The sequence below is a fragment of the Toxorhynchites rutilus genome, chromosome 2 (genome assembly GCF_029784135.1).
Source record: "Toxorhynchites rutilus septentrionalis strain SRP chromosome 2, ASM2978413v1, whole genome shotgun sequence".
Classification (NCBI taxonomy): domain Eukaryota; kingdom Metazoa; phylum Arthropoda; class Insecta; order Diptera; family Culicidae; genus Toxorhynchites; species Toxorhynchites rutilus.
The window spans coordinates 200792955-200811002 of record NC_073745.1 but is presented as its reverse complement, the minus strand read 5'-3'; the positions used below and the strand labels follow the sequence as shown (position 1 = coordinate 200811002).

The 18048-nt window shown below is 37.9% G+C and overlaps 1 protein-coding gene across 27 annotated transcripts in view; it reads right to left on the bottom strand.

The window, feature by feature from the left end:
* Positions 1-18048, bottom strand: part of LOC129769323 (glutamate-gated chloride channel) — a 445802-nt gene that overhangs the window by 99264 nt on the left and 328490 nt on the right. For all 27 annotated transcript variants that reach the window (XM_055771497.1, XM_055771499.1, XM_055771512.1 and 24 more), the window contains 2 exons: positions 1955-2175; positions 1780-1862 (listed from right to left, as the gene is read on the bottom strand). In XM_055771497.1, the coding sequence (XP_055627472.1) occupies positions 1780-1862; positions 1955-2175 (304 nt within the window). The remainder of the gene's footprint in view (positions 1-1779; positions 1863-1954; positions 2176-18048) is intronic.

Here is an 18048-nt window from a genome sequence, read left to right as displayed (position 1 = left end):
TAACTTACTTATATTTTTAATTTGGTTGAAACTTTTACCACCTAATTTTTGCAAGCGTTGTCCGAAACTGCCCCCCTTTCCCCTACATTTGTTCTGTACATTTCTGAACTTATCTACAACGTTCTATGATTGTTCGTTAGTAATTCAACCGCAGTATTTGTTCTACGGACACTGAGAGAGGAAGTATTGCCAATTAAGCTCCGCCAATTTACCACTTATTGGGGTATAAAAGAACCCTTTTCGGGATTCCTGTTACACTGCATCGCTCTAGCTAACGAGCAGTCTACAGTCTTTCCTTATGCTGATGTCACAATTTCCTTATGCTGATATCACGATTTTGCTTGATACAAAGTGCTTCGTTTCTACTTAAGAAGGTCGATAGTATGTTGTGAGTGAAAGATGTCACGCACAGCAGATCCATACTGTTCGCAAACTCATATCCAAGGTTGAAGCTTGACGAATTAATAAACCACGTCGCGGTTTTCATGCCGTCTAGCGAGTGTGGGATAATGGTGCTGGTGGGGCAAATATATAATCGCATGTGATCGAGTATGTGTCAACCTTGCGAAAAACCGCCACGATAGCATAAACCTGTTCAGTAAAATGTATGCATTGAAATAATGGAACGAATAGCGATGTACGGCCAGCTCGCGTTTCACGAGGACGAGAATGAACCGTCACTCAATCATCTACAACCACAATTTCAACGCATGATAGAGTAAAATCCGAAGTGATGAACGAGGGGAAAAAACTTCGTAGTCCTACGTCAATAAAGCGGCCGCGTCCTATGTACAACCCCCTATATTTTTCGTTCATGGCTCAGGTATTTTTTTGACAAGTCACCGAAAGTATGAATACTGCCATGGTGACATATTGCGCTTTACATTTATTTTGGCTTCATTTGAACAAAAAGTTTGCATAATGTCTTAATTTTGTTGACTGAGGGGATCTACAGAATCGATCGTGCTAAAGCGAACAGTTCTCTTGAGCAGATCAATTGAAAATTACGTTTGAAAAATTGGGCCGAGTAAAAGGGTCTTCGAATGATGTTGTATTTTTTATTGGCACAGTCTGAAGAGTAAAATGAAAAAAGTGTATTGAAATGTTTAAAATTCATAACCCTGTTTTATCCTGTTTATTCTTCATGTTTTGATAGGTTCTCGCTTCAGAATCCAATGTTAATTATGTTACTATCTATTCGCAATTACTGAAACGGTCCCAATTAACCTTTATCTGCCGACTTTCGCAATGGACGCAGCTCATAGTCATACAAATTGGGTACTAATGGCAATCTTTAACCTTAAAGTTACAACAATAACTATTTCCGCTTAATTGCGGCTGTAAATTTCTATCACACAATTAGGAATTAATTTATGGGGGAAAACATCAACGCGTTCAACGAGCTGTGCTGATTTTAATTGAAATCGAAATCTTCGCGCTAAGCGGAATCCTAATTACAGCGAATCTTTTTTTTGTAGTGTTGCTCTCAAGAAAACGGCGAACATTTCACTGCTGATCAAAGCATTGGGATGATTATATGCTGGCTTGGGGTAAACGAGAAAACTCCCACAGGAAAGGGAAAACCTATTCAAATAAGAAAATTACTGATCTCCACAATGAGTACCTAGGCGCGATTTCAATTAAGATTAACGCGAATGAGAATCGCCGAGAAAGGTGTGATGCTTTACTTGCCGTCAATGGTACACAATTTGGATTTTGTTTTATTGCAATTTATTTCATGTAACGAGTGCTATGCGGTAGGAAACGAAGCATACTTACTGCTTTCTAACGCGAATGAACACAGCGGATCATCGAATGGGAAAATATTCAGTCTACCTTGACAGGAGAGGATGAGGTGTCGCCTGTTTGGGAATATAAAGCAATAAGAGTGGATTAACCATCTTCAGCAACAATCGAAGCTTGATGATTGCTTTTCGAATTTTGCGCTACTCACCTCATTAGATAGTTGATCGTACCGTTGCGGTATATCCGCAGCGCAAAGTGCATTGGTATGATCGGATCCTTGAAGTCTCCGTGCATTATGAAGTACGTATCCGGTAGCCAGATATCCTCGTGGTGATGAATGGCGTTTAAAAATTCATACTGTGATTGGTCTGCATATCGCAGCCTCGGATCATACCATTGTTGTTGGAGTAAAAATTCAACCTCGTATTTCTGTGCAGCGTGTGTGTGCCGTTTGAAAAAGGAAAAAAGACAGAAAAAGGACCATGATTTCAATGATTACACGTTATCGTCGTGCCGTCGCTGATTATTCAGGTGTGTGTGAATCGGCACGGTAAGGAGGAAAGATTCATGCTTCAAATCGAAGGGAAAATGGGTCATTGTTCGTGGTAGATGGAGCGGGAAAATGGCTCGATGTTCGCTGTGATGAATTTTTAATATGAACGAGCATTGCGAAATGCTTTGATTTATGAATCGGTGTGTTTATGAGTATCGGGATGAAATACTGGGATAACGCAACCACGTAACAGTTTCAATCGGTTCGTGAATTATATTTGTCCAAAGCCGCTAATTAGTATTCCTCGATAGAGACGGATATGATTGGAGACAATAAATCAATCCGATAGACGCAGAGAATAATGCCGTGGACGATTAACGGAATTTGGGGAGGAGATGATGATTTTGCAAATGTATTTGATAGCTTGAGATGTATCGCAATACACTAATCTGTTTGTTTAATTGATTTGATGTGCATCGATATATACACTAATTCGATGATAACACCAATTTGCATTCAATTATTGGAATCAAACACGGATTCATTGAGGTAGACTAGTGCTAATGAAGACATAAATATTAAGGTAAGTGATTGTTTCATTATATAATGTTGTTTGCATACTGAAAGATACGAGTGAATCGCGATTCCTTTGTTATGTTTCATAATCGATATCATCCGTAAGCATATTTGATTGGGTAGCTGATTCTAAGAATCAGTGCGTTTCAGTTCAGTGAAGATCCATTGCTTGGTTTTTCACATAAGGTGGTCCTTTAGTGGCTGATGACATGCATGATCATGATCGTCTGGTTGAACCAGCTGTCATTGTCGTTCAGGCCTTCACTCTTCCCCTGCGTTTGTGTACTTTGATGTTGCGTATTATTCCTGTAGCATAAGTTGATGTCCCCTAAGTACACTATCGAAGCAGTCATTGTGTACGTGGCATTGACTACGGTATTTGTAATACTTCCGAAGATTCCTTGAAGTGCCCATGAGGCTCTATATTAATCTAGAAACTATCTTCTGATCACTGTGTCCTCAAGAATCGCTTTTACCTTCTTTCTTTGTATAAAAGAGGCTTTAAACTTTTCCAGTTCATTCGCCTCGAAGGATCCTCCCTGTTAAAAATATTCGTTCTTATCTTGCGCAGGAAGAATTCTAGGTCTTCAATACTAGATGAAATGATATGAAGCGCGTCGGTTTATATGGTGGAGGGCGCTTGTGTATTTTTGAATCACACATACATGAGAGGAATACAAGATCGGGACGATAAAATTTATGTTTCTCCAACCTAGCCGTATAATATGATTTAACACTAGATTGCCCAACAAGTCATTTTGACTGCTCTTCTATTTTAATTAGAAAAATAAATATGGAACATTATGACACAATAATTATTTTGACATAGAACTATGTCTTTGATTTCTATATAGGGGGGTCACCCAAAGAAAAATGTAACGATTCATTAAGAGTTTTCAAACGCATATTACCCAAAATCGTTATTGCGGCATATGTTGTGTTATATGCCATTAGACAGGAAATTCATGCAGCATTTTTTTTTTGCTTAAAACGTGAACAGTGAATATAGTAAAAACAGTTCACTATTTGACGATTAAAATGGGTTTGTTTTCATTCCAATGGACTAACCACTCGTTATCGTCCCCGACGTAACGAGCAATCTCTCTACCGAGCGTTAGCTTACCATGTGAGTTGCTGCGTACAATAAATTATTATCGATTCACCGATAGTAGGCATTTATCAGTTACTAGCTGACCCGGCAAACTTCGTCCCGCCCAAAATACACATCCACGTTTTCTTACTAAGCGCACGTTCATGGGGCCAATCGCAGAACAGTTCATTGATTGATCTTCTAAAAATCTTTAAAATTACCTTTTACTATAAAATTCGTAGTACTATCAGATTATTTTCAGACACAATGCTCGTTGAAGATTTTTCAACCACTTGCAAATAACATGTTTCTTCGTTACATGGAATAAATGTTTGATACAGAAAATATGATAGAATAAAGACAGCCCTAAATCGGACAATTCCTCTCTCGAGTTTTGCTCTCATCAACACATTTGATAGGGGGTCTTCGTAGCCACTTGGTTACGCGTTCGCTCACCAAGCGATCGATCGTGAATTCAAACTCAGGGCCCTCAATTGACCATCTTTGTGTTGTTGTAGAATAACTACGTCCACGCAATCATCATCAGCGATGGAAATCGATCCACGGTGGAACAAAGATCGATTCATCCATACAACTGCTCTGCTCTGCAAGAAACAACGGGCTGCTGTTCTATAAATAACCCAACAATGATCAATATCAACTGTCTCCGTTGTCCGGTCTGCTGAACAATGGAAGAACAGATAGAATACCCTTACGCCTAAATGGCTACTACTGTGTAATTTACCATAATGTAATGGAACAGAAAACTTAACGCCTACATGGCTACTACCAACTATTGTGTAATTTACAATTTATAGAAACAAAAACATATGTACATGTACACGATTGAAACCCGGCTCTGTTACAGCTAAAATGCTAATGAGCCTAATGAAATAAATAAATGGAATAAAAAAAACACATTTGGTAATCCATTTTTATTTATATAGATAGAAGACGATAGGAGTGCGTTTTATCACAATAAAATCCATTTACACTTTCGACCGAAGATCAATTTCGTTAGCGCAAACATCAAATGAACTAATAACATTTGTCAATATGTAATTGTCGAACATATGCGAATTGAATTTTTCCATTTTCCTTCAGATTTTTCCGAAAATTTTCAATTGTCATGTTTTGTTAAAACATGTGTATTATTTTATGGGATTCCCTCTTCATTCCAGAGGAAGGAGGGGTATTATACCCCCATAGAAACATTTCTCGTACCCAAAAACCCTCAAATCTCAAATTTGGCTCCATTTGCTGGATTAGTTCTCGAGTTATGCAGAAATTTGTGTTACATTTGTATGGCAGCCCCCACTAAGAGAAGAGGGTGGAGTGTCTAACAACCGTAAAAATATTCATACTCACTTTTGAACTGTTTTATTTAGCATGACCTATTGTAAGTATGTTTTGATGTTTATCTGTAGCGTTGTCCCACATCAACAGAAATTTAACTCCCTTCCTGTTGACCGATTGATCTGAAATTTGGAACACGCCTTTATCTCTGCTGTCGTTATAGAACTGCGAATTCTATGATTTTGAAAATCCAAGATAGCGGCCGCTACAAAATGGTGGACTACATATATAACGAAAAGGGTTTGACTAGTAGGACATACTTATTTGTGAAAATGCAAATCCAAAATGGCGATATATGTTTTTATTTCAAAACCTCATCAATATGGATATCAAATGAAAAGACCTGACCAGTAACATTAGATCATGAAAAATCCATGTTCAGAATGGCCAATTACTTTTATTTATACAACTCCCGTATAGAGCGATTATTAAAAACTTTTATATCTTTATGTCGTCTATAGTAAGTTCTTCTAACATATCGTTCATGTTCTCCAAAAAATGTAGTTATTTATCGTCATCGAATATAGTATATAGAGCATTATCATTGGCAACACTGTACAATTGTATGAAAAATTACTTTTATAAGTTTTCTAATCAGCAGTCGGTTGATTTCATTCGGATTCAACTGAAAAGTAGTCCTGAATCGAACCCGAATTTATTATTATCGTTACCCTCTTATTTCTCTTGCGCACCGACAGTTGAATTTGGGCCCCGCAAGAAACTCGACCGAATCGCACTGGGCGACGAAAGTGTTAACTAGACGATTGTATCACATTTTCCCGAAACCCAATCACCCGAAAGATATTCACCCGAATGTAACAAATACCCGAATTCGACAGTCACCCGAATGTAACGATTACCCGAATGTAACATCTACCCGAATGCGAGACTTACCCGAAAAAAGGATATATTCTAATAATACGCAAATTTCATTATCAGGAAGTATTTGTATATTTAATTCTGATTTCTGGTGATTTCTGATCCATCCAAAAAGTTCGTATTTTTCGTGGGTAGTGAAATTTGAGAAATAGCGGCGTTGGATAAAATCCTTTTCAAAATAATAGAATGTGAGAGAATGTAGTTTTTATAACATATGGCTAACGCAGCCCGTTCACTCAAAAGAAAACTGACAATGTTGGTACATACGTATTACGGTACTGAAGTGCAATTTTTATTGTGAATTTATTTTTTCGTAATAAAATTATTCTGAGATCACTGTAATGGGGGCGATGTCCCCATCTAACGAGGATGAGGAACCGAGGCGGCCTCAAGCCGACCAGGTAAACCGACCAGGTAAAGGATCGCCTCCTATGTTTTAAACAAACCGGGCAATCGGTGGGACACAGGTTTGCTTGCGACAGGCCGCCGCAATAATAATTGCAAATAAAATAAAAATATTCATTTATTATTTATTTTGAATAGCTTTTTAAGGAAAGCCTTGAACTCAGCTTAGGGATTTTGTCAAATATATCAGTTAAAGAAACAATTTAATAATTACTTTCTGTATGATATATCCTAAAACATGGTGATAAACCTATATCACATTCTTTGCATTCTTATCTACTTTCTCGACGAATGTTATGTTTGCTACACACTATTGTGAAGAAGTGAAAGACTGGCGAGAGCGTATATATACGCCTTTCGTAGTGAAAAGGTTAAAATTACGTGCTCAATTTTCGAAACATTCTATAACTCATGCCCATTTTTGAATGATCTTAGGGCCTTATAGATCAATACGGTAAGGAAAGAAGAAGGCATGTCAATTGAGCCTACATCAGTTTTTGAAAATGACACCGCGAAGTATTCAAAATCTTTTTCAAATTTCCTCATTACGATTTTTCAATTCACTTCGTATTTTTGTTACTTTTTCATGTTGTTTTGATTTAATCTTATTTATCAACAGGAGATTCGACGAAACTCATAATCTGATTTGTCGGAATCTTTCCTTCTCATTCGGGTAAATGTCCATTCGGGTATATGTTCCATTCGGGTATATATTCCATTCGAAAATATGTTCCATTCGGGTATTTGTTACATTCGGGTGAATGTGTGAGTGTGTGAGTGGGACACAACCAACTAGACAACTAACCAATGTGTAGATGTGAAATGTGTTAAGCTCCGGTATTTTTATCTCATGTTTCTTAAATGATTTCTTACGTTTTCGTGATTGTTACACATACAAAATGATAAAGGACCAGGCGGACCAAACAAAAAAACCTGGTGGGCCGCAGGTTGAGTATAGCTGCTCTAAAGTAAAGTCTGCTTCATTTAATATTGGAACACAAACAATTGCGTGTAGTTCAGTCATTTATTAACGAATTCATAATTTGTTTTTCATACAAATGTAGCATTTTCTTTACTCTTTCATAAAAAAAAATTAAAAAAATTATTCATTACTGTTTCGAAGAAATTCTCGAACTTTTCCGGTAATACGGCACATTGAGTGGCGCACACTCTTTTCGTCCACCGTTTTGGCGATTTGATTCCACCAGTTCTTCATTTGAGTCATGTTCCTAACAAGTTTTCCCTTTGCCTTAAGCCTCCGCTTCGTGATTGCCCAGTATTTCTCTATCGGCCGGAACTGGGGGCAGTTTGGGGGGTTGAGGTCCTTCGGTATTACGCTGACCCCGTTCGTTGCGTACCATTCCATAACCGTTTTGCTGTAATGGCAGCTTGCGAGGTCCGGCCAAAACATTACTGGACGGTCGTGGGCACGAATAAACGGCAGAATCCGTTTCTGTAGGCACTCTTTTTTGTAGACTTCTGATGTCATTGTCTTGTCAGTGAGAAAGACTTTGGTTTTCTGTCCACAACTGCATATCCCCTGCCAATTCATGTACTTGCGGGCGAATTTATCCGCAAACACGAACTTAAATTTTGCAGGTACATCCCCCCGAGCCGTCGCCAAATAAAATTTTTGACCTGGGATTTGCCCAAAGTCCGCCTTCACGTAGGTCTCTTCGTCCATCAGAATACATCCGTCGAACTTGGTCAGCACTTGGTCGTACAGCTTTCGAGTACGGATTCTGGTCACATTGTTCTGCTTCAGCGTCCGATTTGGCTGTTTGCTGGCTCGGAATGACCTTATTCCTTCCCGGAGACGAATTCGTCGCACCGTACTGTGAGCGGCCTGGAACTTATTGGCCAAATCGCGGTCTGAAAGATTGGGATTCCTCTTGACGGCCTTGATGACTTTCCCACGCAGTTTCCGGTCGACAGTTCCACTCCGACGCTTCTAATGCGGCTTCCGAGCCGTCGTCAATGTTTCCTTGTACTGCTTGATAACACGCCATACGGTATTTCTGGGCATTTTAAGCTGTTTAGTTAGCTTAGATGCCGACAACAATGGATTTTCAAGAAAACTGTGCACAATTTTATCTCTCCGTTCGGCTTCCATGGCGGTTGTTTACAAAATGCTATCGTTTGGTGTTATGACATAAATACATGGTGAAAGGTAATGAATTTCCCGACACGTGGGTGAAAAAAGTTTCCAAATCCGTCCACTAGGAGCGCCACAATGAGCAAAAGAATTTGTTCCAATATTAAATGAAGCAGACTTTAATCCGATCTGTTAGCTCTAATCATTGCCAAAGTATGACTTCAAACCAAGAATCTATTGGTACTGTTCCATATTTTCCACTTATGATGCAATGCATGTAGGAATAAAAACTAAGCTTCGCTTCTCTGTCTTACCGAGTGGCACAGAAGATGTTCTCACTAATCCTTGATGCACGATTTGTCGAATCATTTCCATGTGCGACGACATACGAGCCTTTCACAAACGATACATGATGAGTTACATCCTCCCGGGGGAATAAGTTAATGCTGTGAACGCAGTGTCACACAACATTGTAATCATTTCGAGCGATTTGAGGATCATTCTCCATCGGGTACGCATTGAATGAAACACGAGAACTTCACGAGTCTCCAGCATGGCTGTTGGCTGGCTTCTCATCAATTCCCTTTTCATAGCGTGAGGATTATCAGACAAGTCTTTTCCCACGATTTTGTTTTCTTCTTCCGCTTGTTGTGGAAAACTTGTGCCAAGAAGCTTTTGTTTCGCCTTGTGGTGACGGTTTTTTTGTGCCTTCGTTTATGGCTGAAGTTTCTAGTTTATTTGCATGGTGGGGATATTTTGATGGAAGACTGCGTTGTGAATACAAACAGCTATGATCCATTAACCAGAGATGGCAAGGGAAATAGAGCAGCTGTGCGGGACGTGATTCGGGCGAGAGATACTAAAAAGTTTATTTTCCGAGAACCGGAACTATTTGAATCTAACGCAAAACCTCAATATTAACGTTGAATTTTGTTTCAAATCTCCAGACATAGTGTTATATACTATACCGTCACGCATTTTAATCTAGTTCAATGTAAGAATAAACCGGAGAGAACTGAAGGATTTCATCGAACAATGCTGTTTACACTTGCGTGTAAACGAATGATTTTATGGAAATGCTGATGCAAATCGATCATTATCCGCTTTGAAATAATGGCTAGTGCCACCATCAGGGTTGCCATGGTAAAATCTGTATTTATGATCTCAAAAAATCTTTTTATCTGTGTTTTTTCTCAGAAAATCTGTATCGAAATCTGTATCAACCCTTTGCGGTCGTCAGCCATCACAGCAAAAAAGTATACTAATATTATAATTTATGCAACAATGTATAAGTTTTCTAAACGAATTTTAATGTCTTGTGAACTTATTCACGAACCTAAATGGTGCAACTATGAATAATAGACAACGGTACTCTTTATAAACAAAAGTTGTCTTGAGGAAAGGATTAATGGAAAACTCCATTTATATTTTTTTTGTGATGCATGCAAAATATACCAAACGAAGGAAAATTATAGCAAATATTTTTTCAAGCATTAGCATAAAAAAATTGTTTAGTAATTACTTATCAGAAGTTTACAAAAAATAAAGGAATCTTGTCCATCTTTCATAATCTCACAAAGTTATACAGCACTGCTTTCTTATTTAAAAAAAATTGCAACCAGTTCAACACACATGTTGAAATTTAATACGAGCGCAAAGGGTTAAATTTTTAAAGGTTCAATCTTGAAGCATAATCTTAGCTTTAGTATCATTGATTGGCATAGTTATTATGAATTTGACGATGTTGATGGTATCCACACAAAGATTCGTATTCACTGTACTTTAGTAGGAATCAGATGAACAGTGTTATTTATTTATTGTAAAGCTAGCCAATGATGCAGCCTTTTGCATCCTTACGCCTTAGATTGAATAGAGAAAGCAGTACTACGCACTACATATGAATGCCAAAATGACTCTCATTCAGACTGATTCGAATGCTATATGAATAAAATTGGTGAGTTTGGAAAAAATATTATAGAGATCAGGCCATAACTAATATCGGATCGTTATTTTGAAAAATCTGTAAATTTGTATGAAAACCAACAAAAATCCGTAATCTGTATCTACAGATTCTTGGTTTCAAAAAGTCTGTATGAATACAGATTATTCTGTAGATATGGTAACTCTGGCCACCATATCCATTTAGCAATTATTAATATAACTAGCTGACCCGGCAAACGTTGTTCTGCCATATAAATTATTCCTAATGAAAATGTTGGGTGTTAAATAAAACATAACTAATGTATTAAGTAGGTGTGTTTAAATGTTTTAACGATTTATAAAATTATTCGAATGTGATCGATAAAGAAGAACGAATGCAACGATTTGAACGGATGTTTATATGTGAAAATCGAACAGTAACTTTGATAATTTTCATGCCTTTCGAAAGCAACCAAATGATAATGTTTTTGCACCAAAGATAGTTTAATTTATTAGCTACTAATTACCATCAATTTCATTCAATTTTGTAAAACTTTATTGAGCAGTAAATTCTATCTAAAGCAAGTATGTCTAGAATTGTCCTTATCCTTATCCCCTTCTTTTCTTCCTTCGCGAGCAATCGGTTTTCTTATTACTAACAATCAAGGATGCAAAATTTCGAAAGAACATGTTGAAATCGAAAAGCAATTTTTATCAGTGCAAAATATCTCCACCGATACTCTTCACATCTTTCTATCGCGGTGCCGCTGTGCCTATGACCGCTGGCTCACCATCTCGTTTGTTTTGATATAGTTTTCGTTCCATCAACAGAAAAATCAGTTCATTCTCGATGTCAGTGAATGCTCAAGCCGAAAATATCACCTTTCATTGTGTCCTGGTGAAATTTTCGTTGGTCATACACCCATAAACTTAGCACTCAAATGTGCCGTTGCCCATCGATGTGTGAGCAATAAGCGGCACAAAAATGGGACCGGGGCTAGAAACATACTAGGAAAACACACACGAACACGCGTTTAAACCTAAGACAAGACCAGACAACTGGCTTCTTACTCTTCTTCGTCGTCCAAAAACGAAGCCATGACATGAAGATGCCAGAGCTGCCAAATATTATAAAATATCGGATTTTTCAAATTTCTATTTTAATGAATCGTAACATTTGGTTGGTGCGAATTCAATGATTATTGCATATTTTCAAATAGACAATCTCAAAAATATGCTTTAAAAGGATAAAATAAGTCTTTTAAATACCCATATCTATAATATAATCGTTTCCAAAACAAATTTGGGATTTTTTTTTAGCAAATAAATCTAATCTGACAACCGTTACAGCGTTATGCAGATTCTCATTGTCTGAACCAAAACATTCTATCTTATTATATGAGCAGGAATACAACCAAAACAACGTTAGGAAACCATTTTATTCATACAAAACGTAATTCAAAAATAAAAATGAAGTGTAAAGCCTTAAATTGTGAGCGAAGGACGGATACTCATCCTGAGTATAAATTTTATCGGTTCCCTCAAGACAAAAATATTCGGAAAGAATGGATTCGATTTTGCGTGAACAGTGAATTAGAAGTTCCATTCTTTGAAATCAAATCAAGCACAAGAATATGTAGCGTAAGTATTAAAAACTAATTCTAAAACATATCCTAATACTAGTATATATACAGGCTCATTTTGTTGATGGGAAATACAATGAAAATGGAGTTACGAAAATTCCGACCTTAGCTGCATCCGCGAATGAGGAATGGGAAGAGATACAAAGTATTGAGAACAATTATGATTTGGTTGACGTATATGAAGGAGATAAACAACTACAGGAAGAAATATTTCGTTTGAAACATCAAATTTCCAAGCTGAAAAGGTAGTGTGTCAAAAAATATGTTATTTTCTAATATTTTATATTGATGTAACCGTTAATAGAATTGTAAAACAATGGAAGAAAAAATGCGGATATCTGACCTCGAGAATTCGTGGAAAACAACCCTTGAAGAAGCTTTTCAGAGAAGATCAAATTAAGCTATTAACAGGAGAGGTTAAAAAAGTGAAACGTTGGTCCAATGAAACGATTACGGAAAATTTACAAATTCGGTTTGCATGTCAAGGTGGATACGACAAGCTTATTCAAAAAGGCTTCCCGTTCCCATCCACGAGGACTCTACTACGCCAAATTGAAGGAGTTCGTTTCAGTCCTGGTATGTAATTATAATCATATGTCTCATCGCATGTTAATATATGAAATGATATTTTGTAGGTTTTCTTGAAGATATATTCGAGCTGCTACAACATAAAGTCTCCACAATGTCGGTTGAAGAAAAGGACTGCGGATTGGTTCTAGACGAAATGAGCATAAACGAGGCAAATGAATTTTGCCAAAATACGAAGCAGTTTGTTGGAACAACAACGCTTCCTATGTCCCAAACTTTAGCCTGTAAAGCTTTGGTATTCATGCTAGTTGGAATCGCAGCGCGCTGGAAACAGGTGGTTGCTTTCGAGTACACCGGCAACTCTATACAAAAAGAGTTTTTGAAGAATGCTGTATTGTCTGCAGTTTCAAGAGCAGAGGGAATCAGTTTGCGTGTCCATTTTATAACAACAGATTCCGGGTCCGAAAACCAGCGCATGTGGAAGGATTTGGGGATCGATATTCGTCGCAAAAATGAGACATTAAATGCTGCGATACCTCATCCAAACGCTGAGAACAGAATGCTAGAGATCATACCCGATCCCGTACACGTATTTAAAAATACAGTACATGGCTGGTTGAACAATGTCTACCTGAAAGTTCCGGATTGGTATGTTCGTGAAAAAAAGCTAACATCCAATATTGTTCATCGAGACCATTTAACCACAATCGTGAACTCCGAAATAAACAACACGTTGCGGTTTTGTCACAGACTAACGGCCTCGGATGTGTGCTTTGACAACAGAACATCTTCAATAGATAAAATGAAAGTATGCAACGCAACAAAATATTGCAACAGGACGGTGGCTGCAGCATTGAAGTTTCATGCGGAAATACGAGAATTACCGGAGCTTCTTACTACCGCATGCTTCATAGAAGACTTTGCTCGATGGTTCGAGCTTATCAATAATAGGGCAGAAGAAAAAGTATTTTGTTTGAATGATCCTATGAAATATGACGAGGATATCGCTCATCTGAAGACCATGGTGCGGTTAATGTATGATCTCCAAGTAGGACACGGACATTGGAAACCATGGCAAACAAGTGTAATCGTTTGCACGAATGCAATTGTGAGGTTGACAGATCGGCTTTTGCATGAAGGACACCCACAAATATTTACATCGCGGTTCGTCCAAGATTGTCTGGAGAGTCTTTTCTCATTGATTCGTGCAAAGCAACGACGCCCAACTCCATTGCAATTCAGCAATAACTTGAAAATTGTGACTCTTTCGCAATACATGACCGTAGTACCGAATGCTTCGTATACAGCCGATACACAACAACATCTTATTGGATTGATAGATTTGCTATCAAAGCGGCGTGAAGAATGTTCAGCCCAGAAATTGATGGACAATGAAGCAGCATCGACATCATATCGAATTTCAGCTTCATCTAATTCTAGTGATAATGTGGATGATATGAATATTGAATTCGACTATGAGTACACCGTCGATGAAGCGAAAACTTTTCTCGACAGAACAGAACAAAATTCGTTGTTCTATATAGCTGGTTTCACCATCAAAAAAAAGACGGGTGGGTAATGTCGGGGACATAACCGGAGTGACGTAGGACTATACAAAGGGGACAGCTTTTGTTAAATATATATTTTAAATATATTGTTTTATTTTGTTCTCCTACGTGAAAAATGAATTAGTTTACTGTTTACTTTTTATGAACATGTTGGTGGTTCTGAAAAGAACCTTTGGTGTTGTGTTTTGTTTTTATGATGTGATGCGATGCGATGTTAAACGATGCCATACAACACTGGTTTACGGCTTGAAAAAAAATGAGATATTTTTTTGGGCTCCGCGCGTTTTGTACTCTAGCGGTACACACTCACAGGATAGAGACAAATCGGCAGACTCAGCCAAAGGGGCGAGTCCAACGAGTCGAACGAATGAGCGTTAAAAGGCAGCGATGGCAAAAAAATATATTCATTACGATTTGTTCGCTCGTTGGATCACATGCAGTTGTTTCTAACAAACACGAAGGCACCGAAGACTAGTGGAATAGTGGAAAAGCCGCCAAAAAGTTCGGCACGAGGCAGATGAATATTTCGGTAACCGACAAGAAGAAGGAGAAGGAATCATATGCTATCTACATCATAAGGTGCTGAATCAGGATCATTCCGACACCGGTTTCTCATCAAAGGCGATGAGCGTCAATGCATCTTTGAGCGTATCGTAGCGGAAGCTCCGCGTCTGATCCACTACAATAAGCAGTCAACCATTACGGCGTGGGAAATTCAGATCGCAATCAGTCTGTTGCTGCCCGGTGAACTTGCATGCGGTTTCCGAAGGTACCAAAGCGGTGACGAAGTATATCTGCTCCAAGTAAAGAGCGTTTTCCGACTGCTGATCCGGAAGCAAACCCTAAAAAGGGTCCTTTTCAGGACCACAAAATCATCTTTAATCTAAAGAGTTTATTGTTTTGTTTATTGAGTTTATTGTTTTGTTTATCACTCGATATAGGACACATAGCAAATACCATCTCAAAAACATAGGTTTAGTGCAAGATGATATTTGTCGTTTTTGTAATACCGAACGCGAAACCTCGGAACATTTGCTCTGTAATTGTGGAGCTCTAACTAGACGCAGACTTCAATACCTTGATAAGGCTATTCGGGAGCCCAAGGAAATTTGGTCTGCGTCGCCGATCAGGATTATAAAATGTATCAAACAGAGTATTCCTGACTGGCACCTATCTCGCTATAGCTTTCAGTCTACTTCTTCATCAATAAGCAGTAGGTAAGCTTGAAGCGAAGTACAAAAAAATGGGATATACCACAATAGTTCAGAATAATGGACGCAGTGGTTCACATCCAACAGGGGAAAAAAAATCACTCGATATACCTATCTTGTTCGGCTAAACCTTCCTGTTTAGCGATTACGTTTGCCACTCGCCACAGCTTTCACAGTTAGAAAATTTCTTCGCATCCAGATTGTGACATGTTGTACAGTAAATTACACTTAATGCGATGTGCCGAAGCACCACTCAGTGTCGCATTGGAGGCGATTTTAACCTGTAATTGAACATCTGCGATGACAGTGGTACAGTGTCGACTTTCAATGTGGGGTCATAATTTGGACCCCGATTTCTATGTTTACAAGAATGTCCAACTAAATATGTTGCATTACATGTCCGTTCAATTAGCTAAATGTCGAAATAAATGTAAATTACTGTACTTTCAATCTGGAGGCAATTTAAGAATTGGTGAAAATTGAATAATTGCGAAAGTCCACAACCATCAATAAGCTCAGAACAACTGACAAATTCACATACTCATCATATCCTGGCAAACAAATTATGAAAAAAACAATTTGTGTTTTATTATTATTTTGGATATTATTTTAGAATGCATGTTATACAACTGTATTTCGTAAACTCTGATAAGCGCCGTGTTTTATGGAATGGTTCCAATTTAGAAAACTTAGTACTCGTGGTTTTGAAAAAAAAACATTTCGAACGCCCTTGATGCCGCCTTGTTCTGGATTTGCCACCAAAGCAGTTTGTATAAAGAACAAACTTTTTTCTTCTGCTACCTGCTGCCGTTTTGCGATTGCGTTTGCCACTCGCTGCAACAGCCTGTGGTTGTCTTGGTGTCCACGGAACCGATTGTGGTCTGTTCTGAATGCGGGTTTTCTTATCGTCGCGATCCTTGATTTGGTTTTGGGATCCTTGGTCCTTGGTTTGTTGATGTGATGTGATGCGAAACGATGTGGTGTTAGGTTTGGATGAGAATGATCGTTACGGAAGGAAGGAAGGTATTGTATTATAGAGACTTTAAACTTTTTCAGTTCATTCGTCTCTAGCCTTGAGAAAGGCCCTTTGAAAACTCTACTCTACTCTACTCCAGCGCTACCACCTCCACCCTCTTGCCTTGAGAAAGGCACTCGATCCCTCGCCGTCCAGCTCGTCCAGCAACGATGTTGTCAAGTCGGTGTCCACACAAAGAATGATCGTTACGGCAGCGGAGCGGGGATTTTTAAGCTGACTGGCTGACTCGAGAATTACGCATGTGTGAGACTGCGACCAATGTTCCGTTCATTTTTTTCTTTTTCCTCTCCAATCGTGCTTCATTGTATTTCGCTGCTGCTCTGGTTGCCCGTTTTGGTCGGTACGATTTGAGGAGAACAAAATAGACCAATCAAAAATGGGCACATAGTGTATTTGGACAATGCTTGATATTTCACAATTATTCAATTGTTTATCTCAAGAAAAATGAAATGTTATTCGTTATGATAGATGCGTATATATATTTCCTATCAATTGATGCAAACACCTTTGCGATCTATTGAGAAATGCCCGAGTTATAAGCGTTCCAAATCTTGCATTTTTTCCTACTTGTTCAGTGCCTAGACTTTCATTTCACCCCCTATATCTTCCGGTTAGACGTAGTCCTACGTCAAAAAATTATTCAGCGGGAAAGAACATGTCAGCAGTGTAACAAGAGATTGGTAGTCAGCAAAACACAACCTAGATTGTATCAACCGTCTCTTTTTTCATATTTGCGAGCTACAGCTTCTAACTCTCCCATCTGCATAGTGAATGATGAGACTTTTAATTTCTTCTTAGCAATGGAAATTCTATTCCGAAATATGAAATCGCATTTGGAACCTAACGAAGCTGATTTACCGAAGAAAATGGCAGGAGAAATGTATGTTTTGCCATCCACTTTATTCCATTGTGAAAAAACAAGGAATGACATTATAAAAAAATTTATATCTTTTCGTTTAAAAAGCGGAGAAAACAAAAAAACAAGGAAACGAAAATTTGATAGCAGGAGCATGGCATGGTAGAAATAAAATATATTAGTATCAGAAACCAAATAGATTATTATTAAACTAAACTTATGTCCATTTCCATTTTAGTGTTGTCCGAAAACTCATTTTTTCCACTTTTTCCCAAAAATGACTTTTTCAAAAAATCATAACTTTTGAACCTCTGAACCGATTCAGATGATCAATAAATCTAATTGAAGCCAATGAGGTAGATTTTTAATAGAAAAAATATTGAAAAAAGTATTGAACTTGGAAAGAGGGTTCTAGAGAGGTGTTTTTTTCGTTTTAGAGTCATTATTTTGTAAATTTAACATGTTTTAAGTCTTCGTTCAATATTCTTATGTGACTAGACTAGACCTATGCGACTAGAATCCTATCTTTCCGGTAAGTGTGATATTTTTTCAAAAAAGATTGGCTTCAAATTAATCAATTTAATATGTCGATCATCTCAATCAGTTCAGTAGTTCAAATGTAATAAATTTTTGCAAAAAATTATTT